The sequence below is a fragment of the Brachionichthys hirsutus genome, chromosome 1, assembly GCF_040956055.1.
Source record: "Brachionichthys hirsutus isolate HB-005 chromosome 1, CSIRO-AGI_Bhir_v1, whole genome shotgun sequence".
Taxonomy (NCBI): Eukaryota; Metazoa; Chordata; class Actinopteri; order Lophiiformes; family Brachionichthyidae; genus Brachionichthys; species Brachionichthys hirsutus.
Genome location: NC_090897.1, coordinates 11,688,041 through 11,701,617, shown reverse-complemented (window position 1 = coordinate 11,701,617; position 13,577 = coordinate 11,688,041). Strand labels below are relative to the sequence as shown.

General features: G+C 41.7%; 2 protein-coding genes across 2 annotated transcripts; one reads left to right on the top strand and one right to left on the bottom strand.

The window, feature by feature from the left end:
• The first annotated feature begins 1,173 nt into the window (after positions 1 to 1,173).
• On the top strand, positions 1,174 to 6,635 carry hdc (histidine decarboxylase). The gene is given in 12 exon segments (XM_068741684.1): positions 1,174 to 1,201; positions 1,279 to 1,451; positions 1,530 to 1,643; positions 2,312 to 2,434; positions 2,535 to 2,672; positions 2,748 to 2,891; positions 4,870 to 4,936; positions 5,031 to 5,193; positions 5,311 to 5,401; positions 5,477 to 5,575; positions 5,681 to 5,782; positions 5,892 to 6,635. Coding segments are annotated over 12 exon segments (1,986 nt in total).
• Positions 6,636 to 9,508: 2,873 nt separating this feature from the next.
• LOC137902195 (long-chain fatty acid transport protein 2-like) lies at positions 9,509 to 13,499 on the bottom strand. The gene is made up of 10 exons (XM_068746305.1): positions 13,019 to 13,499; positions 11,917 to 12,126; positions 11,653 to 11,811; positions 11,313 to 11,437; positions 11,034 to 11,228; positions 10,721 to 10,811; positions 10,430 to 10,628; positions 10,216 to 10,313; positions 9,776 to 9,906; positions 9,509 to 9,682 (listed from the first exon to the last, which is right to left on the bottom strand). The coding sequence occupies exons 1-10, from the start codon at positions 13,497 to 13,499 to the stop codon at positions 9,509 to 9,511; spliced, it is 1,863 nt and encodes a 620-aa protein (XP_068602406.1).
• Between the last annotated feature and the right edge of the window lie 78 nt (positions 13,500 to 13,577).

The window sequence follows — 13,577 nt, the reverse complement described above, 5'->3', positions numbered from 1 at the left end:
CATTCTTAGCGTATTCCACCCCAGTCTTCGCTTGCTTTATAATAATAGACTGAGTAAAAAGACCAGTCTGCTTCAGGTACAGTAAGTAAATCGCTGAATAAAATTCTCTCATTATTGACAATAATTACTGTTTTATTCTGTGTTTTTCATAGTGCAAAATGTCCTTTGGCCAACCATCACTGCATCACAGAGCACAATTTTCCAGGCATACCCAGACTGTTACGGAACATATTAAAGTTCTGTGACATCATATACTGAGCAGCATTTAAATGCTGCTTTGAAATCTAAAACTTCAAAAAGCACAAGTCGTCACATTGTGAGATGAGTCATTATCTATGCTTTAGGGTTGGTGTTGGTACCAAAGCGCTTGTACCTTCACTGCATCAGCAACACCATCATTTTTTCACAGAGGAGACAATAAATTAAATTAGTTTTATCCAAAATCAAATTCATAGATAGCGCTGTAACAATAATACAGAGTTATCTAAGAAGCAGCAGCCTCACGCACACACACACACACGCACACACACACATTAGTTCCATGGTTTCGGTAGTGAGAGGAAGCCAGAGAATCCGGAGAGAACGACACAGGGAGAACATGCAAAACTCCGCACAGAACCCGGTACTCCATCAACAGCGCCTCACACTGCGCCACCGTGCCGCTCACACCGTGCGCACTGCGCGTCCACCCACATCTCTCATACCCCCCCCTACAAAACACTGACAAATAAGAGAAGAGGATACAGTCGAAAGTGTATTCGCACATATTGTCTGGTTGCATACGAGCACCGGCCTGTCTCAGAGGGGTGGAGTGTGCTCCGGTGCCGCGCTCAAGTTTTACGCACGACATAAAATCAAGCTGACTTGTCACAGCATTGACTCGAGTATCATCCTCTTATGTTGAATACATGGATCCGTGCATGATCGTGATAAGTTCAAATGTTCCGTAAATACATATTCGTGAGTCGGTTACTGATGCGATTGACAATTAGGATGACGAAAAGAAGTCCAACTGTCTTGCGTTCCAAATGCGTCACTGTTTCAGGGTGTGTTCTTTACAACAGGGTATATAAACGTGTCACTGAAGGCACAGCGTTTATCACTGCGGCCGTCTGTTGCAACTCAACGCACAATCTCGGAGCGCTCTCGCCATTACAAATAAAATAAATAAATATGCAGGCTGAGGAATTCAATCGCAGAGGTGAATATTTATTCTGTTTTGCAGGATTGACTCGTTTTGTCTTTGACTTGGCTGTGACAGTGTATGTTACTGATCAGGTAAGGAGCTGGTGGACTACATCACGCACTACCTGGTCTCCATCAGGGACAGGAACGTCATTCCAGATGTGCAGCCAGGTTACATGAAGGACCTTCTCCCTGACTGCGCACCCACAGACCCGGAGGACTGGGACAGCATCTTCAGTGATGTGGAGAAAATCATCATGCCAGGAGTAAGTTCCTTGTGCCAGCCATCGTTATAGCTGTCTGTCTTAAAACCAAAGCAACTCTTTTCTCGTCTTGCCCACCAGGTGGTTCACTGGCAGAGCCCTCACATGCATGCCTTTTACCCCTCCTTGACGTCGTGGCCCTCCATGCTCGGGGAAATGCTTTCCAATGCCCTCAACTGTGTTGGATTCACCTGGGTAAAGGAACTCTCCACTCTTTCTTCTCCAATCCATGGCACAAAATAGCATATATATAATCACCATCATAGTCATCAATAAATATATTCTAAAATGTGAATAATAATGGCTAAATTTATGTCTTAATTAGAAGATATTATAATGAGTAAAAGGCTTTATTCAGGATATATCTAAAGGCAGCATGGCGGACACCGATCTGTCATAACAGGAATAATAGAAGAGTTGTGTGCGAGTCGCATTGATGATGATGGATATATTTATTAGATAGAATGTTAGAGTACAAGCACAGTCAAACAGTAGCATGTATTACAGTACAAGTACAGTCAAATATCCTGTCTAAGAGGAGCATTTCAAAAAAGCCCTTGCGGTCTTGTTTCCGTTGAAAGTCCTTAGTACATAATCATCGACATTTAACAATACAAATAAAAAAAATAATTAATTACTCCACAGATGCTAAATAACAATAAATAAAAATTAATGCATTCACATTCATTCACTGCTAAATTGCCATGTGTATACTTAATTGTATTTTAATTTATTCTTATTTTGCTGTATATTTTACATGCTCTACTAAGTAGAGTCTACTTAATCTGTGTGTTCCTGACCGAACAAAAACAAACAATATTATAATTACAATGAAGATATTTCTCTGCACTGTTTGTGAACAGGCCTCCAGCCCTGCCTGTACAGAGCTGGAAATGCACGTGCTGGACTGGTTGTGTAAAGCTCTGGGGCTCCCCTCCTTCTTCTTGCATCACCATCCTGACAGCAGAGGTGGAGGCATACTGCAGGTTTGCAACACCTGGTTCCATTTATGTAAAACCAATATATTGTGGTCTCTATGGAAACGTAATTGTCTTTTCTTCCTATTCTGCCTGCCTGTCCTATTAGAGCACCGTCAGTGAGAGCACACTGGTCGCTCTCCTGGCAGCCAGGAAGGACAAAATACTGCAGCTGGGAGACGAGCTCGAGCACCACGTGGACGACTCGGTCCTAAATTCAAGACTGGTTGCCTACGCATCAGACCAGGTCTAGTAGAATAACGTCTTATCAATCTGATGAAATAATAGGAGACATTAATTTCATGCGTGTCTGCATTTCTAGGCTCATTCCTCTGTTGAGAAGGCAGGTCTGATATCTCTGGTCAAGATCAGGTTTCTGCCCACCGACGAGCAGCTATCCCTGAGAGGAGGCACTTTGAAACAAGCCATAAAAGAAGACAGGGAAAGAGGACTGGTCCCTTGCATGGTAGGTGTTGAAAAACAAATACAGTACTAGGAAGGTGACATGGGAGTATTTGAGTGAAGGATTTAAGATGAACGCTACTTTTTTCCCATCGATTTTGCATCTTGCTGACGGGTCTGTAATAGGAGAACATTTTATTACGGTTGAAGATAATCCAAATAATCATTATTAAAGTAATTTAAGATCATTATTAAAATGAATACTACAGGGCACCACCCTGGAGACATGGAACATGTAACACTAGTTTAATCTCTGTGTATCTTTATACAAGTGATAACAGACATCTATACTGTAGTGTGAACAGTGAAGGGATGGATTTGAGCTCTGACTTTTTTGCTACAGCCTCAAAACAACATTTAGACAAAATAAAACAAAACATCTTTTGTGAAGATTAATTCACATAATTAATTTCAATCGGTGGTGTCCCTCAGTAATTAATTTAACTCAAGCAATAAACTCTGGACGTTCACCAGCATTGTCCTTTGAGCGCTGATTGGTTATTTATGGAAATGTAGGTCAGAAAATGGTAATTTCTGCATGCACGCCGAATGCACCGTGGGTTCAGTGAGTCTGTCACACAGAGGCTGACGTTTCACTGCCATAAGATGATTAATGATTAATGTTTCAATGCAACAGGTGCTGTTGTACGATAAACCAAATAATATATGTGAGCTTCAGATATCTTTACAGCGGGCCATAGATGTTTGTTCCACATTGAGCTCTGTATCTTAAATGATAACGGTGTAAGTGTGGGTGCGGCGATAAGGCATCATAGCTGATGAAAATAATGCGGCTTAAATGGATATAAACTTGACCAGCCAAACGTTCCAACACACTGTCTCATTCAGTGGTTTGCCTTTCTTTTTATTACTTTTTACATTGTAGATACAAACTGAAACTGAAGTTTTGATGCCCTCATTGAGAATCTACAAAGTAAAATAGTCACAAAAATAAATAAACACATTAAATGAGAAGGTGCATGAGCCTCACTTTAAGTGGGGTTAGGTGACTTGACATATTTTTTCAAGCATGCATTGTAAAGTTTTGAGGTACTGGTACAGTATTCTAATATAATGTCATTTAAGTTTTTTCCCCTCATTATTAATCTCTTTTATGTCACTTAATGAATGAATATTAAATATTTATCAAAATGTCCCGAAAAACCAGGCTCCAAACTTCCCAAAACAAACTCATTCGGCTACTCCTCAATCTGGGGCCCATGACCCACCTTCTTCCTGGACATTTTGCTAGCCTAAATGGCTCAGGGTAGAAGACAGGGTTAAACAACTCAAAATGGGATTGGCATTTAAAGAATAGTCAATGCTGTAGTCAGTCCCCTCAATCCCTACACACCTGACTCAACACCTCCAAAGATTTAGTGACACCCACAGCCACAACACTAGAGGGAGCTCAAACAACAACCTGGTTACACCCTCCTATAAGACAAACATGGGTAAATCATCTTTTTACAATACTGCCACCCAAGGGTGGAACGGTTTGACCCCTGCCCTCAAAACATGCACCTCTTTGGCCTCCTTCAAAACAGCCCTGAAAATTCACCTTTCAGGGGGACAGAAACGGAGATAGTCATCACGACTCTCTCCGGATCAACCCCCCCCCCCCCCCCCCCTTTTTTTTGTCCACCTACGTTGCACATATTAAGTGTTTTTTTAATGTATTGTTATTTTGCATCTGTGGAGTAATTTAATATTCATTTTATTTGTATTGTTAAATGTCGATGATTTATGTACTAAGGACTTTCAATGGAAACAAGACCGCAAGGGCTTTTTTGAAATGCTCCTCTTAGACAGGATGTTTGACTGTACTTGTACTGTAATACATGCAACTGTTTGACTGTACTTGTACTCTAACATTCTATCTAATAAATATATTCATCATCATCATCATCTTAAAAATAAACATTAAATTAAGTCGACGTAAAATGTCATGTGATCTCTGATTTTGCTTCTCTCCTGTCCAGCTTTGTGTAACTTTGGGATCAACGGGAACTTGTGCCTTTGACAATCTGTCTGAACTGGGACCAGTCTGTACGTCTTAACTCTGCACGTAAAAGTCAGCACATTGTTGTATTTAGAAATATCGCAAAGAAATGCAGCGCTTGTGTTGAAATCTATTTCACAGGCGCAGAAGAGGGAGTGTGGCTCCATGTTGACGCTGCGTATGCTGGCTCAGCGTACCTCTGCCCTGAGCTCCGCTGGTCCTTGGAGGGCGTCGAATTTGCTGACTCGTTTGTCTTCAACGCATCCAAGTGGATGATGGTCCATTTCGACTGCACAGTTTTCTGGTGCGTAAAAAAACCTTTAAGGAAGAAAATAAATACGAATAAGAAAGTCGAACATTGTCAAATCCAAAGGCAGTTTGAAAGGTGTTTGTTGTTTCAGGATACATTTTGTTTTCTCAGGGTAAAGGATAAATACAAGCTCCAGCAGACATTCACTGTCAATCCTGTTTACCTCAGGCATGAAAACTCACACGTAGCCACAGACTTCATGGTATGAGACAACCGATAGAATCTAATCTATGAGCGACTCCTTTTAAGCAGTAACACGGCTTCTTCTTTGGTTCAGCACTGGCAGATTCCGCTGAGTAGACGCTTCCGTTCTCTCAAACTCTGGTTTGTTATCCGCTCCTTTGGACTGAAAAACCTCCAGGCTCATATCAGACACGTGAGTGATAGTCGCTTATCTTCATGCGCGTACAAAGTGTTTTAGGAATGAATGATAAACGTTCAAACGTTATAATCAACATAAAATCGATGCCGTCTGTTTCAGGGGATTGAGATGGCAAAGCTCTTTGAGTCTCATGTGAGGAGCGACCCAAATTTTGAGGTTGCTGCTAAAAGGCACCTTGGCCTGGTGGTCTTCTGTCTGAAAGTATGTTACAGGAATGTGGCGAGTCTATGCACTGAGATTTAGCTTGTAAGCGTTGGGCTTTTGATTCTGCAGCCCTTTATGGATACTTGATTTCTATTTCTCATTCTAGGCAGGAAATGCTTTGACCCAAGAATTGTTGGGCAGACTGACACAGTTTGGCACACTGTTCCTCATTCCTGCCGACATTGACAGCAAACGCATCATCAGATTCACAGTGACCTCCCAGTTCACCACAGCGGATGACATCCTCAAGGACTGGAGCATGATCTCCAAAACAGCTTCCACTCTTCTCGCCGAGACGCCAAGCGTTAGCAACGGAGACCGATCCGCGGCCGAAATAAATGATGTGACGGTGGCTGAGAAAACCAGAGAGCCCATCCCAGATGCAAGGTTTGAGGAAGGAGAAAATGTGTTTTACAGGATAAAGAAGCACGAGGTGGATTTGTGGATTGGCAAGGCATGGAACGGGTTGAGCGGACCAATGCGCTCTCTCAGCTGCAACAGTGAACCGCTGCCTTACTCTTACAAAGGGCCAATTCCTGGCCATGACTGTGAACAAAAGCCTCACCTTAAAGATAAAGGTGTCGACCCCCCCAAAGCACCGACAGCAGCAGGACCCAATGTTGTGCCCAAGATTACAGACGGCCCCTCAAAACCTTTGGGTAAACAGGTCCAGAAAAAGATGACAAAATTCAGCAGCGTGCCAAGTTTCTGCAACAAGTGAGTGCAGTTTGGGAGCGAAGTACTTCCTTTGAAGATTGCACACACAGCCCTAAAACACTTGACCTCCACCTGCAGAAAGATTCAATGTCATCAGTCCTCTGTCTTCTCTAGATACTGTCAGCTGTTTTGATAGTACCACTCACACTTGGATCAGTGTCAATCACCTATCTGAATCATTGATTTGAGATTACTTTGATCATTTGCCTTTAAAAGTAATTTTAATAAACAGCTTTTCCAACCTTTGAAATGTGTATTTGTGTCAGAGTGTAACAATACAGTTGCCAATTCCATGCATTGTCACTACAAGAGGTTCAGCTTAATGTTAACAAAAATAAAATCAAAGTAGCTACATGGGCCTTTTCTATATATACAAATATAAAGTATAAAATAAATGAATACAATTTCAATATAACAAATCTTTACATTTGCTTTTCAAAAAGTTCTTATTCCATAATGGATTTCAAGGTTAAGTAGCTGTAACATAAACAATGTCCATAAATGTCATCCACCCCTGTTGACAGTATAAAAACATTATAGATTTAACTCCTCCATGATAATGATCATTTAATTTGGCCAATAATCAATTCTGGAGATTTCTCCAATAAAGACACGTCCTAAAGACACGATATGTTGTGTCTCGCCATGTCATTTTAGTCGTGTTCATGAATAGTGTTTCATGTTTTATTATTATTTGAGTTCATGTTCAACGGTTTGCCGTCATGAGCACTTTATATTAAGTTGAAGTCTCGTCGTGGACTTCCTGATTGTTGACCACGCCCTTCATTAGTGTCACCTGTTGTCAAACACCTTGTGTGTAAAATAGTTCTCCTTGCCTCTTGCTACCGGCCGCGGTCAGGTTTTCAGTTTAGATTCAGGTAGCAATGGCTCAATGAAGGCTTGTACCGAAAAAGGGTTCAGTCCTCGAAGCTTTTCAACACAGTGCTCTCTGCTGCCACCTGATGGTCACATGCACGAATAGCATCTTGAATCTACAAATTCAAGTAAAGTTAAAGTCTAAATTTCCTGAGGAAAGCAGTGTGTTGTTGTTGTTGTTGTTGTTTTTTAACCTCTTCTTCAAATGGACCTTCGCTACATTCAAGTTTGAGTTAAGTCAGTGTTTTTGTTCTGTACGTTGTATTTCCTTCTTGAGGGTGTCTTTTTATTTATTTATTTGCCTTACTAAGACAAGACAAGGCTTCCCAATTTTATTCCACGCTTATAAACAATTCAGATTATATGACCGCCTCAGTTTTGATAACAATGTAGGGAAATGGCAACCGTCTGGAAGTCGAGGACTTCCGACTATGGCCATGCTAAAAATAAAATTAAACTACTATAATAGCCACGATTTTCTTTCAGACATTTTCAGTAAAGATTTTCATGTTCTTTGTAAATTAAGAGGTATTTTATTCACTTGTATGCGAGTTAATCATATGCTTGCAAAGCCAGGAATTTTGACATTTTATGCAGCATTGGTAACAAAGTCCACGCTCTCCTTTAGGTTCATTGCTGCAATTCATATTGTTCTGTCATAACTCCGTCCATGGAGGTCAAAGGTAAAGGGGGTTGTTTCACAACGTGAGTTAAACAGCTCTTTTTTGCTATAGCAGTGTACGAGATTATTACATTTTTGATTGTAACTTTTTGCACGTAGTAGTTACCCTCGCCGAAGGGGAGGCGAGGGTATTGCAATTGGGTGCGTTTGTATGTATGTTTGTCCTAAACATCTGACACAGACGACACTTCTCTAAGGCACCCCAGGGACAGCGACACAGAAAATAGTTAAGATAGTCCTGCACACAAAGACAAATGATCGAAGCCAGCAAGGCAAAAGGTCTCATTGGGATTCATTACCATTCATAAGGGAGCCGTTCTCCCACCCACCCTCACGTGAGCTGTCATGGTGAGCTGCACCCAGGTGTCGTGAACCATTCACTTTTTTTTTATAATAAAATGATCCCCTTAATCTATAATCTGGGAATAAATGCATTGACCTGTATAATGTATAACCAATAAGGTAGGGAACCTTCAAGGTCCACTTTGTTCAAAGGTGAGTTTTTAGCCTTTATCTTTGACTTGTCTCAGTGTGGTGAAGTAGAATAATTCAAGATTCAAGATTCAAGATACTTTATTGTCATTATGCAAGCATAATAAAATCGTGAGAAGGCCCACGGCTTAAGGCACACATCATAACAAACTAAATTCTCTCTCTTAAGAAACAATATATATACACACAGAGAGAGTGAGAATCACAGGCAGTAGTGCAAAACCAAAAAATTCCATCCATCCATCCCTTTTCTTCCACTTTTCTGCTCATACATAACAAGTTTCTTCTTTGAATGAATGCATCAAGCACAGAACACACATTATTGAGATTTGAAATTGAGACGTAAAGACAGGCATGCATTTTCAGAGCTCATTTCTATTTTGACATAGGTGAAGGGCAGGTCTCTATCAGTGCTTTCAGAAAAGAACAAGCGGAGACCTTTTAATGGAGTGAAAAATGCATGCATTTTATTTGGATGCCCCCCCCCAAAAAAAAAAAATTGATGCAATTCACAATGACCTCACAGTTTCTGATTGCAGATGACATCTTTGAGGGCCGGAGCATCATCTCCAGAACAGCTTCCACTCTTCTTTCTGAGACATCGAGTCTGAATAATAGTGAATGCAGCTTGTGAGCAGAGTGTTTCCTTTGAAAGTTCTATACATACAGCCCAAAAGACACGTGGCCTCCACCTGTAGAGGGATTAAACGTCTGTAGTCTTCATTAGAACCTTTTCTTTCTTTCATTCACACACAAATGGAAATGTGTGATACTTTTCAAAACAACAAATGTTTACAAAAACTAAGATTTCAAATACAATTATATCCCTTGACGGCTTTCCATCAATAATCACCATAGAAATGTAATGTTGGTTGTTCATTGCCATTTTGGATTTGGTGACATAAAACTCAAATGTTCTATTTGAGTTTGAAGATCTGTCATAAACATAAACTCATTCACAGCCTAATTCTGCCCTCTGCAATAGAGTTGAATCTTTGCTGAGTCATGGGTACGTAGCCCTTGTTGTCCTCCAGGTAGAACAAAAGATCCCCAATGGTTGCAGGATTAAAGCCCTCGTTGGCCAGTGTCACCTTCATTTGTTTAAACGTGCCAGTTATTTCCAGGGTGTCCTGTCAGAGAGAAATTCTTATAGTTGCCAAAAAATATATATTTTCAGTCAAAAAAAATTATGTTGTAAATAAATTCAACAGGATTTTGTTCACCTGTATGCGAATGAATCGTGGTCTTGCATAGGAAGGGAGGTAGTTTTTCACATGCTGATATGCAGCATTGCTGTCAAAGTCCGTGTTCTTCTTTAGCTTCAGTGCTGCCATTCCGATCCTTCCCTCGTGTCCTAATGAGTTACGGTAAAAACGAAAAAGGGCGGGGTTATCTTACAATGTGAGAGCACAGCTCTCGATGTGTAATACAGAGCAAAAACATATGAGCTCTAATTGCGATTGTAGTATTGTGAACTGAGTTTGCAAGCTGACATGGATCACGATAGTGGAAATTAATAAATATTAGGCATGTTGATGGTTATTTAATTCAAAGGCTTGAAACAGGCTAAAAAAAAATAGATATACCGGTAGTTCTATTTGAAAAGACAAGTGATATTCTAATTACACACCTATATCCTTCAAAAATCTAAAATCGATGTTACCTGGCACCTTCACACCGTAGACGTTCGCTTCCTCAATACAGTCAACCATAAGCAAATGATCGGCCACTTCTGTGGTTGCCACATTTTCTCCTTTCCACCTGTGTTTAATGAATATACAAAAAACGACACAGTTGTTAGTTAGTTCAGGAAACTGTCCAAATTTAAATAAAAGCATGTTCACGATCAGACTGCCACATTTATTTTATCTGCAGACCTGAAAGTGTCTCCAATACGGTCTTGAAAGAAAATAAATCCCTCCTTGTCAATATTTAGAAGGTCTCCGCTGTTGAAGTAGAGGTCTCCCTTTGCAAACACATCACACAGCTTCTTCTTCTCAGTCTGTTGCTTGTTCTTGGCGTAGCCACTAAAAGGTGTTCTATTTCCAATCTTTGCCACCAACAGACCAGTCTCTCCTGCCAGTGACAGCACGAAACAAGGGATGTGTAAGAATGTGCGCTTTCAGGTTCAGGAGGGAGGCCAAGTTGTTTTTAGGAGACTGGCTTACCTCTGGGGACCTTAACACAAAACCCTCTGGAGTCCCTGACTGGTTCCTCCTTCTCTGTGTCGTACCTTATAAGGTCATATGGACATCCAATCTGAAAATCAGTTCAATAAAGAAGGAAAAGACAGACCTAAGTTCACATCTTGAACTTATACTGCATGTCTATGCAGACGATTGAGATTCAAAGGATGCAATTAGCTCTGTAAGGTAAAAGTTCACCTTGCAATGCGAGATCATCCCACAGTCCCACCCCACCGTAAAACAGCAAAACTCGATTGCATAAGGCGGGAGAAAGCCGCATTTCTGCTTGTCTTACCTTGTGGAGAAAATGCTCCTTGCCAATAGCTCCAACTTTTCCAATGTAGTTGACGAAACCAACATTTGATTCCGTTGCTCCGTAGCATTCGCAGATATGAATATCTCCAAACCGCTTCAGGAAATCCACCCAGGTGTCGGCCCTTATCCCATTTCCTATGGCCAGCCGTACTTTATGTTCTCTGTCGGTGTCCATCTACAGCGGAGGGAAGGAGAGGTGAGATTAAAACACAAGCAAGTGAATCTGATGATGCGCGTTTCACAAAAACAAAAAATTCACCTTTGGAGTGTTGCAGAGGTAGCGCATAATTTCTCCTATGTACTGAATGACAGTCACATTGTATTTCCTACAGTCATTCCAGAATTGGGATGCGGAGAATTTTGGTTTTATAACAACAGTTATACCTAAAAAAAATAAAAATAATAAAAAGCAGAGATTTCACAATATCGTTTTACACTGGCAACTTAGTTTACTAGCATGTAAATGATTTAGAAATGTAAATAATTGTGATTGAAGCCAAACTGCCTTTTATTTGAGGCCATTTAAAAGTTTAATAATTTGCAAACTGAAATTGCAGCCTAGAAATCGTGTTTTATGTTTTTGTGAGTCCATGAATCACCTCTTTCTATGGCTCCACAAAGTCCCATCATGAAGCCAGAACTATGGTAAAGAGGAAGGTGTACGTAGATGATATCATCAGAACGCACGCCAGCAAAGCTCTGAAGAAATGACGCCATCCACAGCCTCTCATGGTTAATTATAGCTGCTTTGGGAAGACCTGAAAAGAGCGCACCGCCATGGAAAACAGAAATAGCACATGCTTACTTTCCAAATTCTTTCGCTCAAGGCCTGCACAGAAGATTCGAGGCGAGTGCCAGATTACCTGTGGTTCCTGAGGTGTAGATGTATAGCGCAGGGCTCCTGAGAGTGATGTTGGCCCTCAGGTGAGGCGACAGAGGCTGGTCTGAGGCCTGCTGAATCTTATCAGAGAGGCTTTCAATGCCCTCCACATTGTGTTTGTCGCCGAGCATAAACACACACACGCCCATCTGGTTCAAGGAGGGCAACACCTCCTCTACAGCGCCTTGCAAGTCTGTGTACAGGAGGGAAAACAGGAGTAGAGGCTTCAGGGAGCTTTTAATTTATGGGCCCAGAGAGACCTAACCAGATTAATTCCCCAACCCAGGCATGACATTGAGGGTGGGTTGATCAAGTCTGTGCCCGTCTACTTTCATATAGCTAACCCATTTTGAAATGATTGAGACAACATACAGCATATTCCATCTAGAATCGATTATCGTTTCGCTGGGTGTGCGGATCACAAATGCCATCTGCATGAGACTAGCTGGTGAAGTGACAGTGCTTTCAGCTCTCTCTCTCTCTCTCTCTCTCTCTCTCTCTTCTGAAAAGTCAGCTCACAGCAGTTACGGTAATCGCATTCCCTGAAATCATCTTCACAAACAATAAAGCTTAAAGACGCTCAGAGTGTCAGTGATCTGAAAGAGCCGCTTTGTCGGCCGCCACGATCGACAGCAAAACGTTCAGGTTTCTGTCTGTTGACAGAATAGGAGTTAATGTTAGTCGTTTAGCGAAAAAACAACTAAGAATTAAAATGTATTATAATCAGCAGATGCACAGCTCTCAGATAAAACAGACAAATCATAGAAAAACGATTATATTATTTATTATAAATTACCACATGAAGATAACTGCTAGACCAGGGGTGGGAGTGTGTGTGTGCGAACTAATATGAATGCGATGTAAAAGCCATTACATGAATGGATTTGGCCTTTTACAGGTAGCGAAGCATGAATATACAAGTATCATTGTACAAATCACAGGGAAAAGGCAAAATGAATGAGGTTTAATTATATGAAAATGTTATTTAATGATATAATTCGGACAAATTCGGCGGGCCGGATTAAAAACCCCAGCGGGGCCGCATGTGGCCCCCGGGCCGTAGTCTGCCCATCGACTCAACTTACCGGCCCCGGCGACCAGGAGCTTTGCTTCGCAGCCGGAGAAGCAGTGCAGCAGGGACTTGGACCTGATGTTGCAGTTCAGCAGAGAAGCTTTGCATCCCAGCTTGAACAGTGCGAGCCAGATGAGCACGAAGTGCGGCTCGTTGCCCAGGAAAAGGGCCACCGTGTCGCCCTCCTTCAGGCGGCCGTGCGCGGACAGCGCTCGGGCCGCCTTGTTGCTTTCTTTGTCGGCCTGGCTGTACGTGTAGCGGCGCTCCCCGAAAACGATGAACGTCTTGTGTGGCTGCTTTGCCACGTTGTCCAGAAAGCAATCCAGAATACTGTGGAACGGCTTCTTCCTGCTGATTTTAGCCAGGCGGCTCCCGATTTGAAGGAAAACGATCGCCTGCTTTAGATCCTGAATGAAATAAGGGTTTTTGAGATAAAGCAAAAACGGTAAAATCACCAAACCGGCAAGAGCCGTGGAGAGAATGTACGCGATCATCGTAGGAGCGCCTCTGTCCTGGTCCTGGTCCTTGTCCTGGTGCGTAACGAGTCCCGGAGTGGGTCGCCTCGCCTTCCA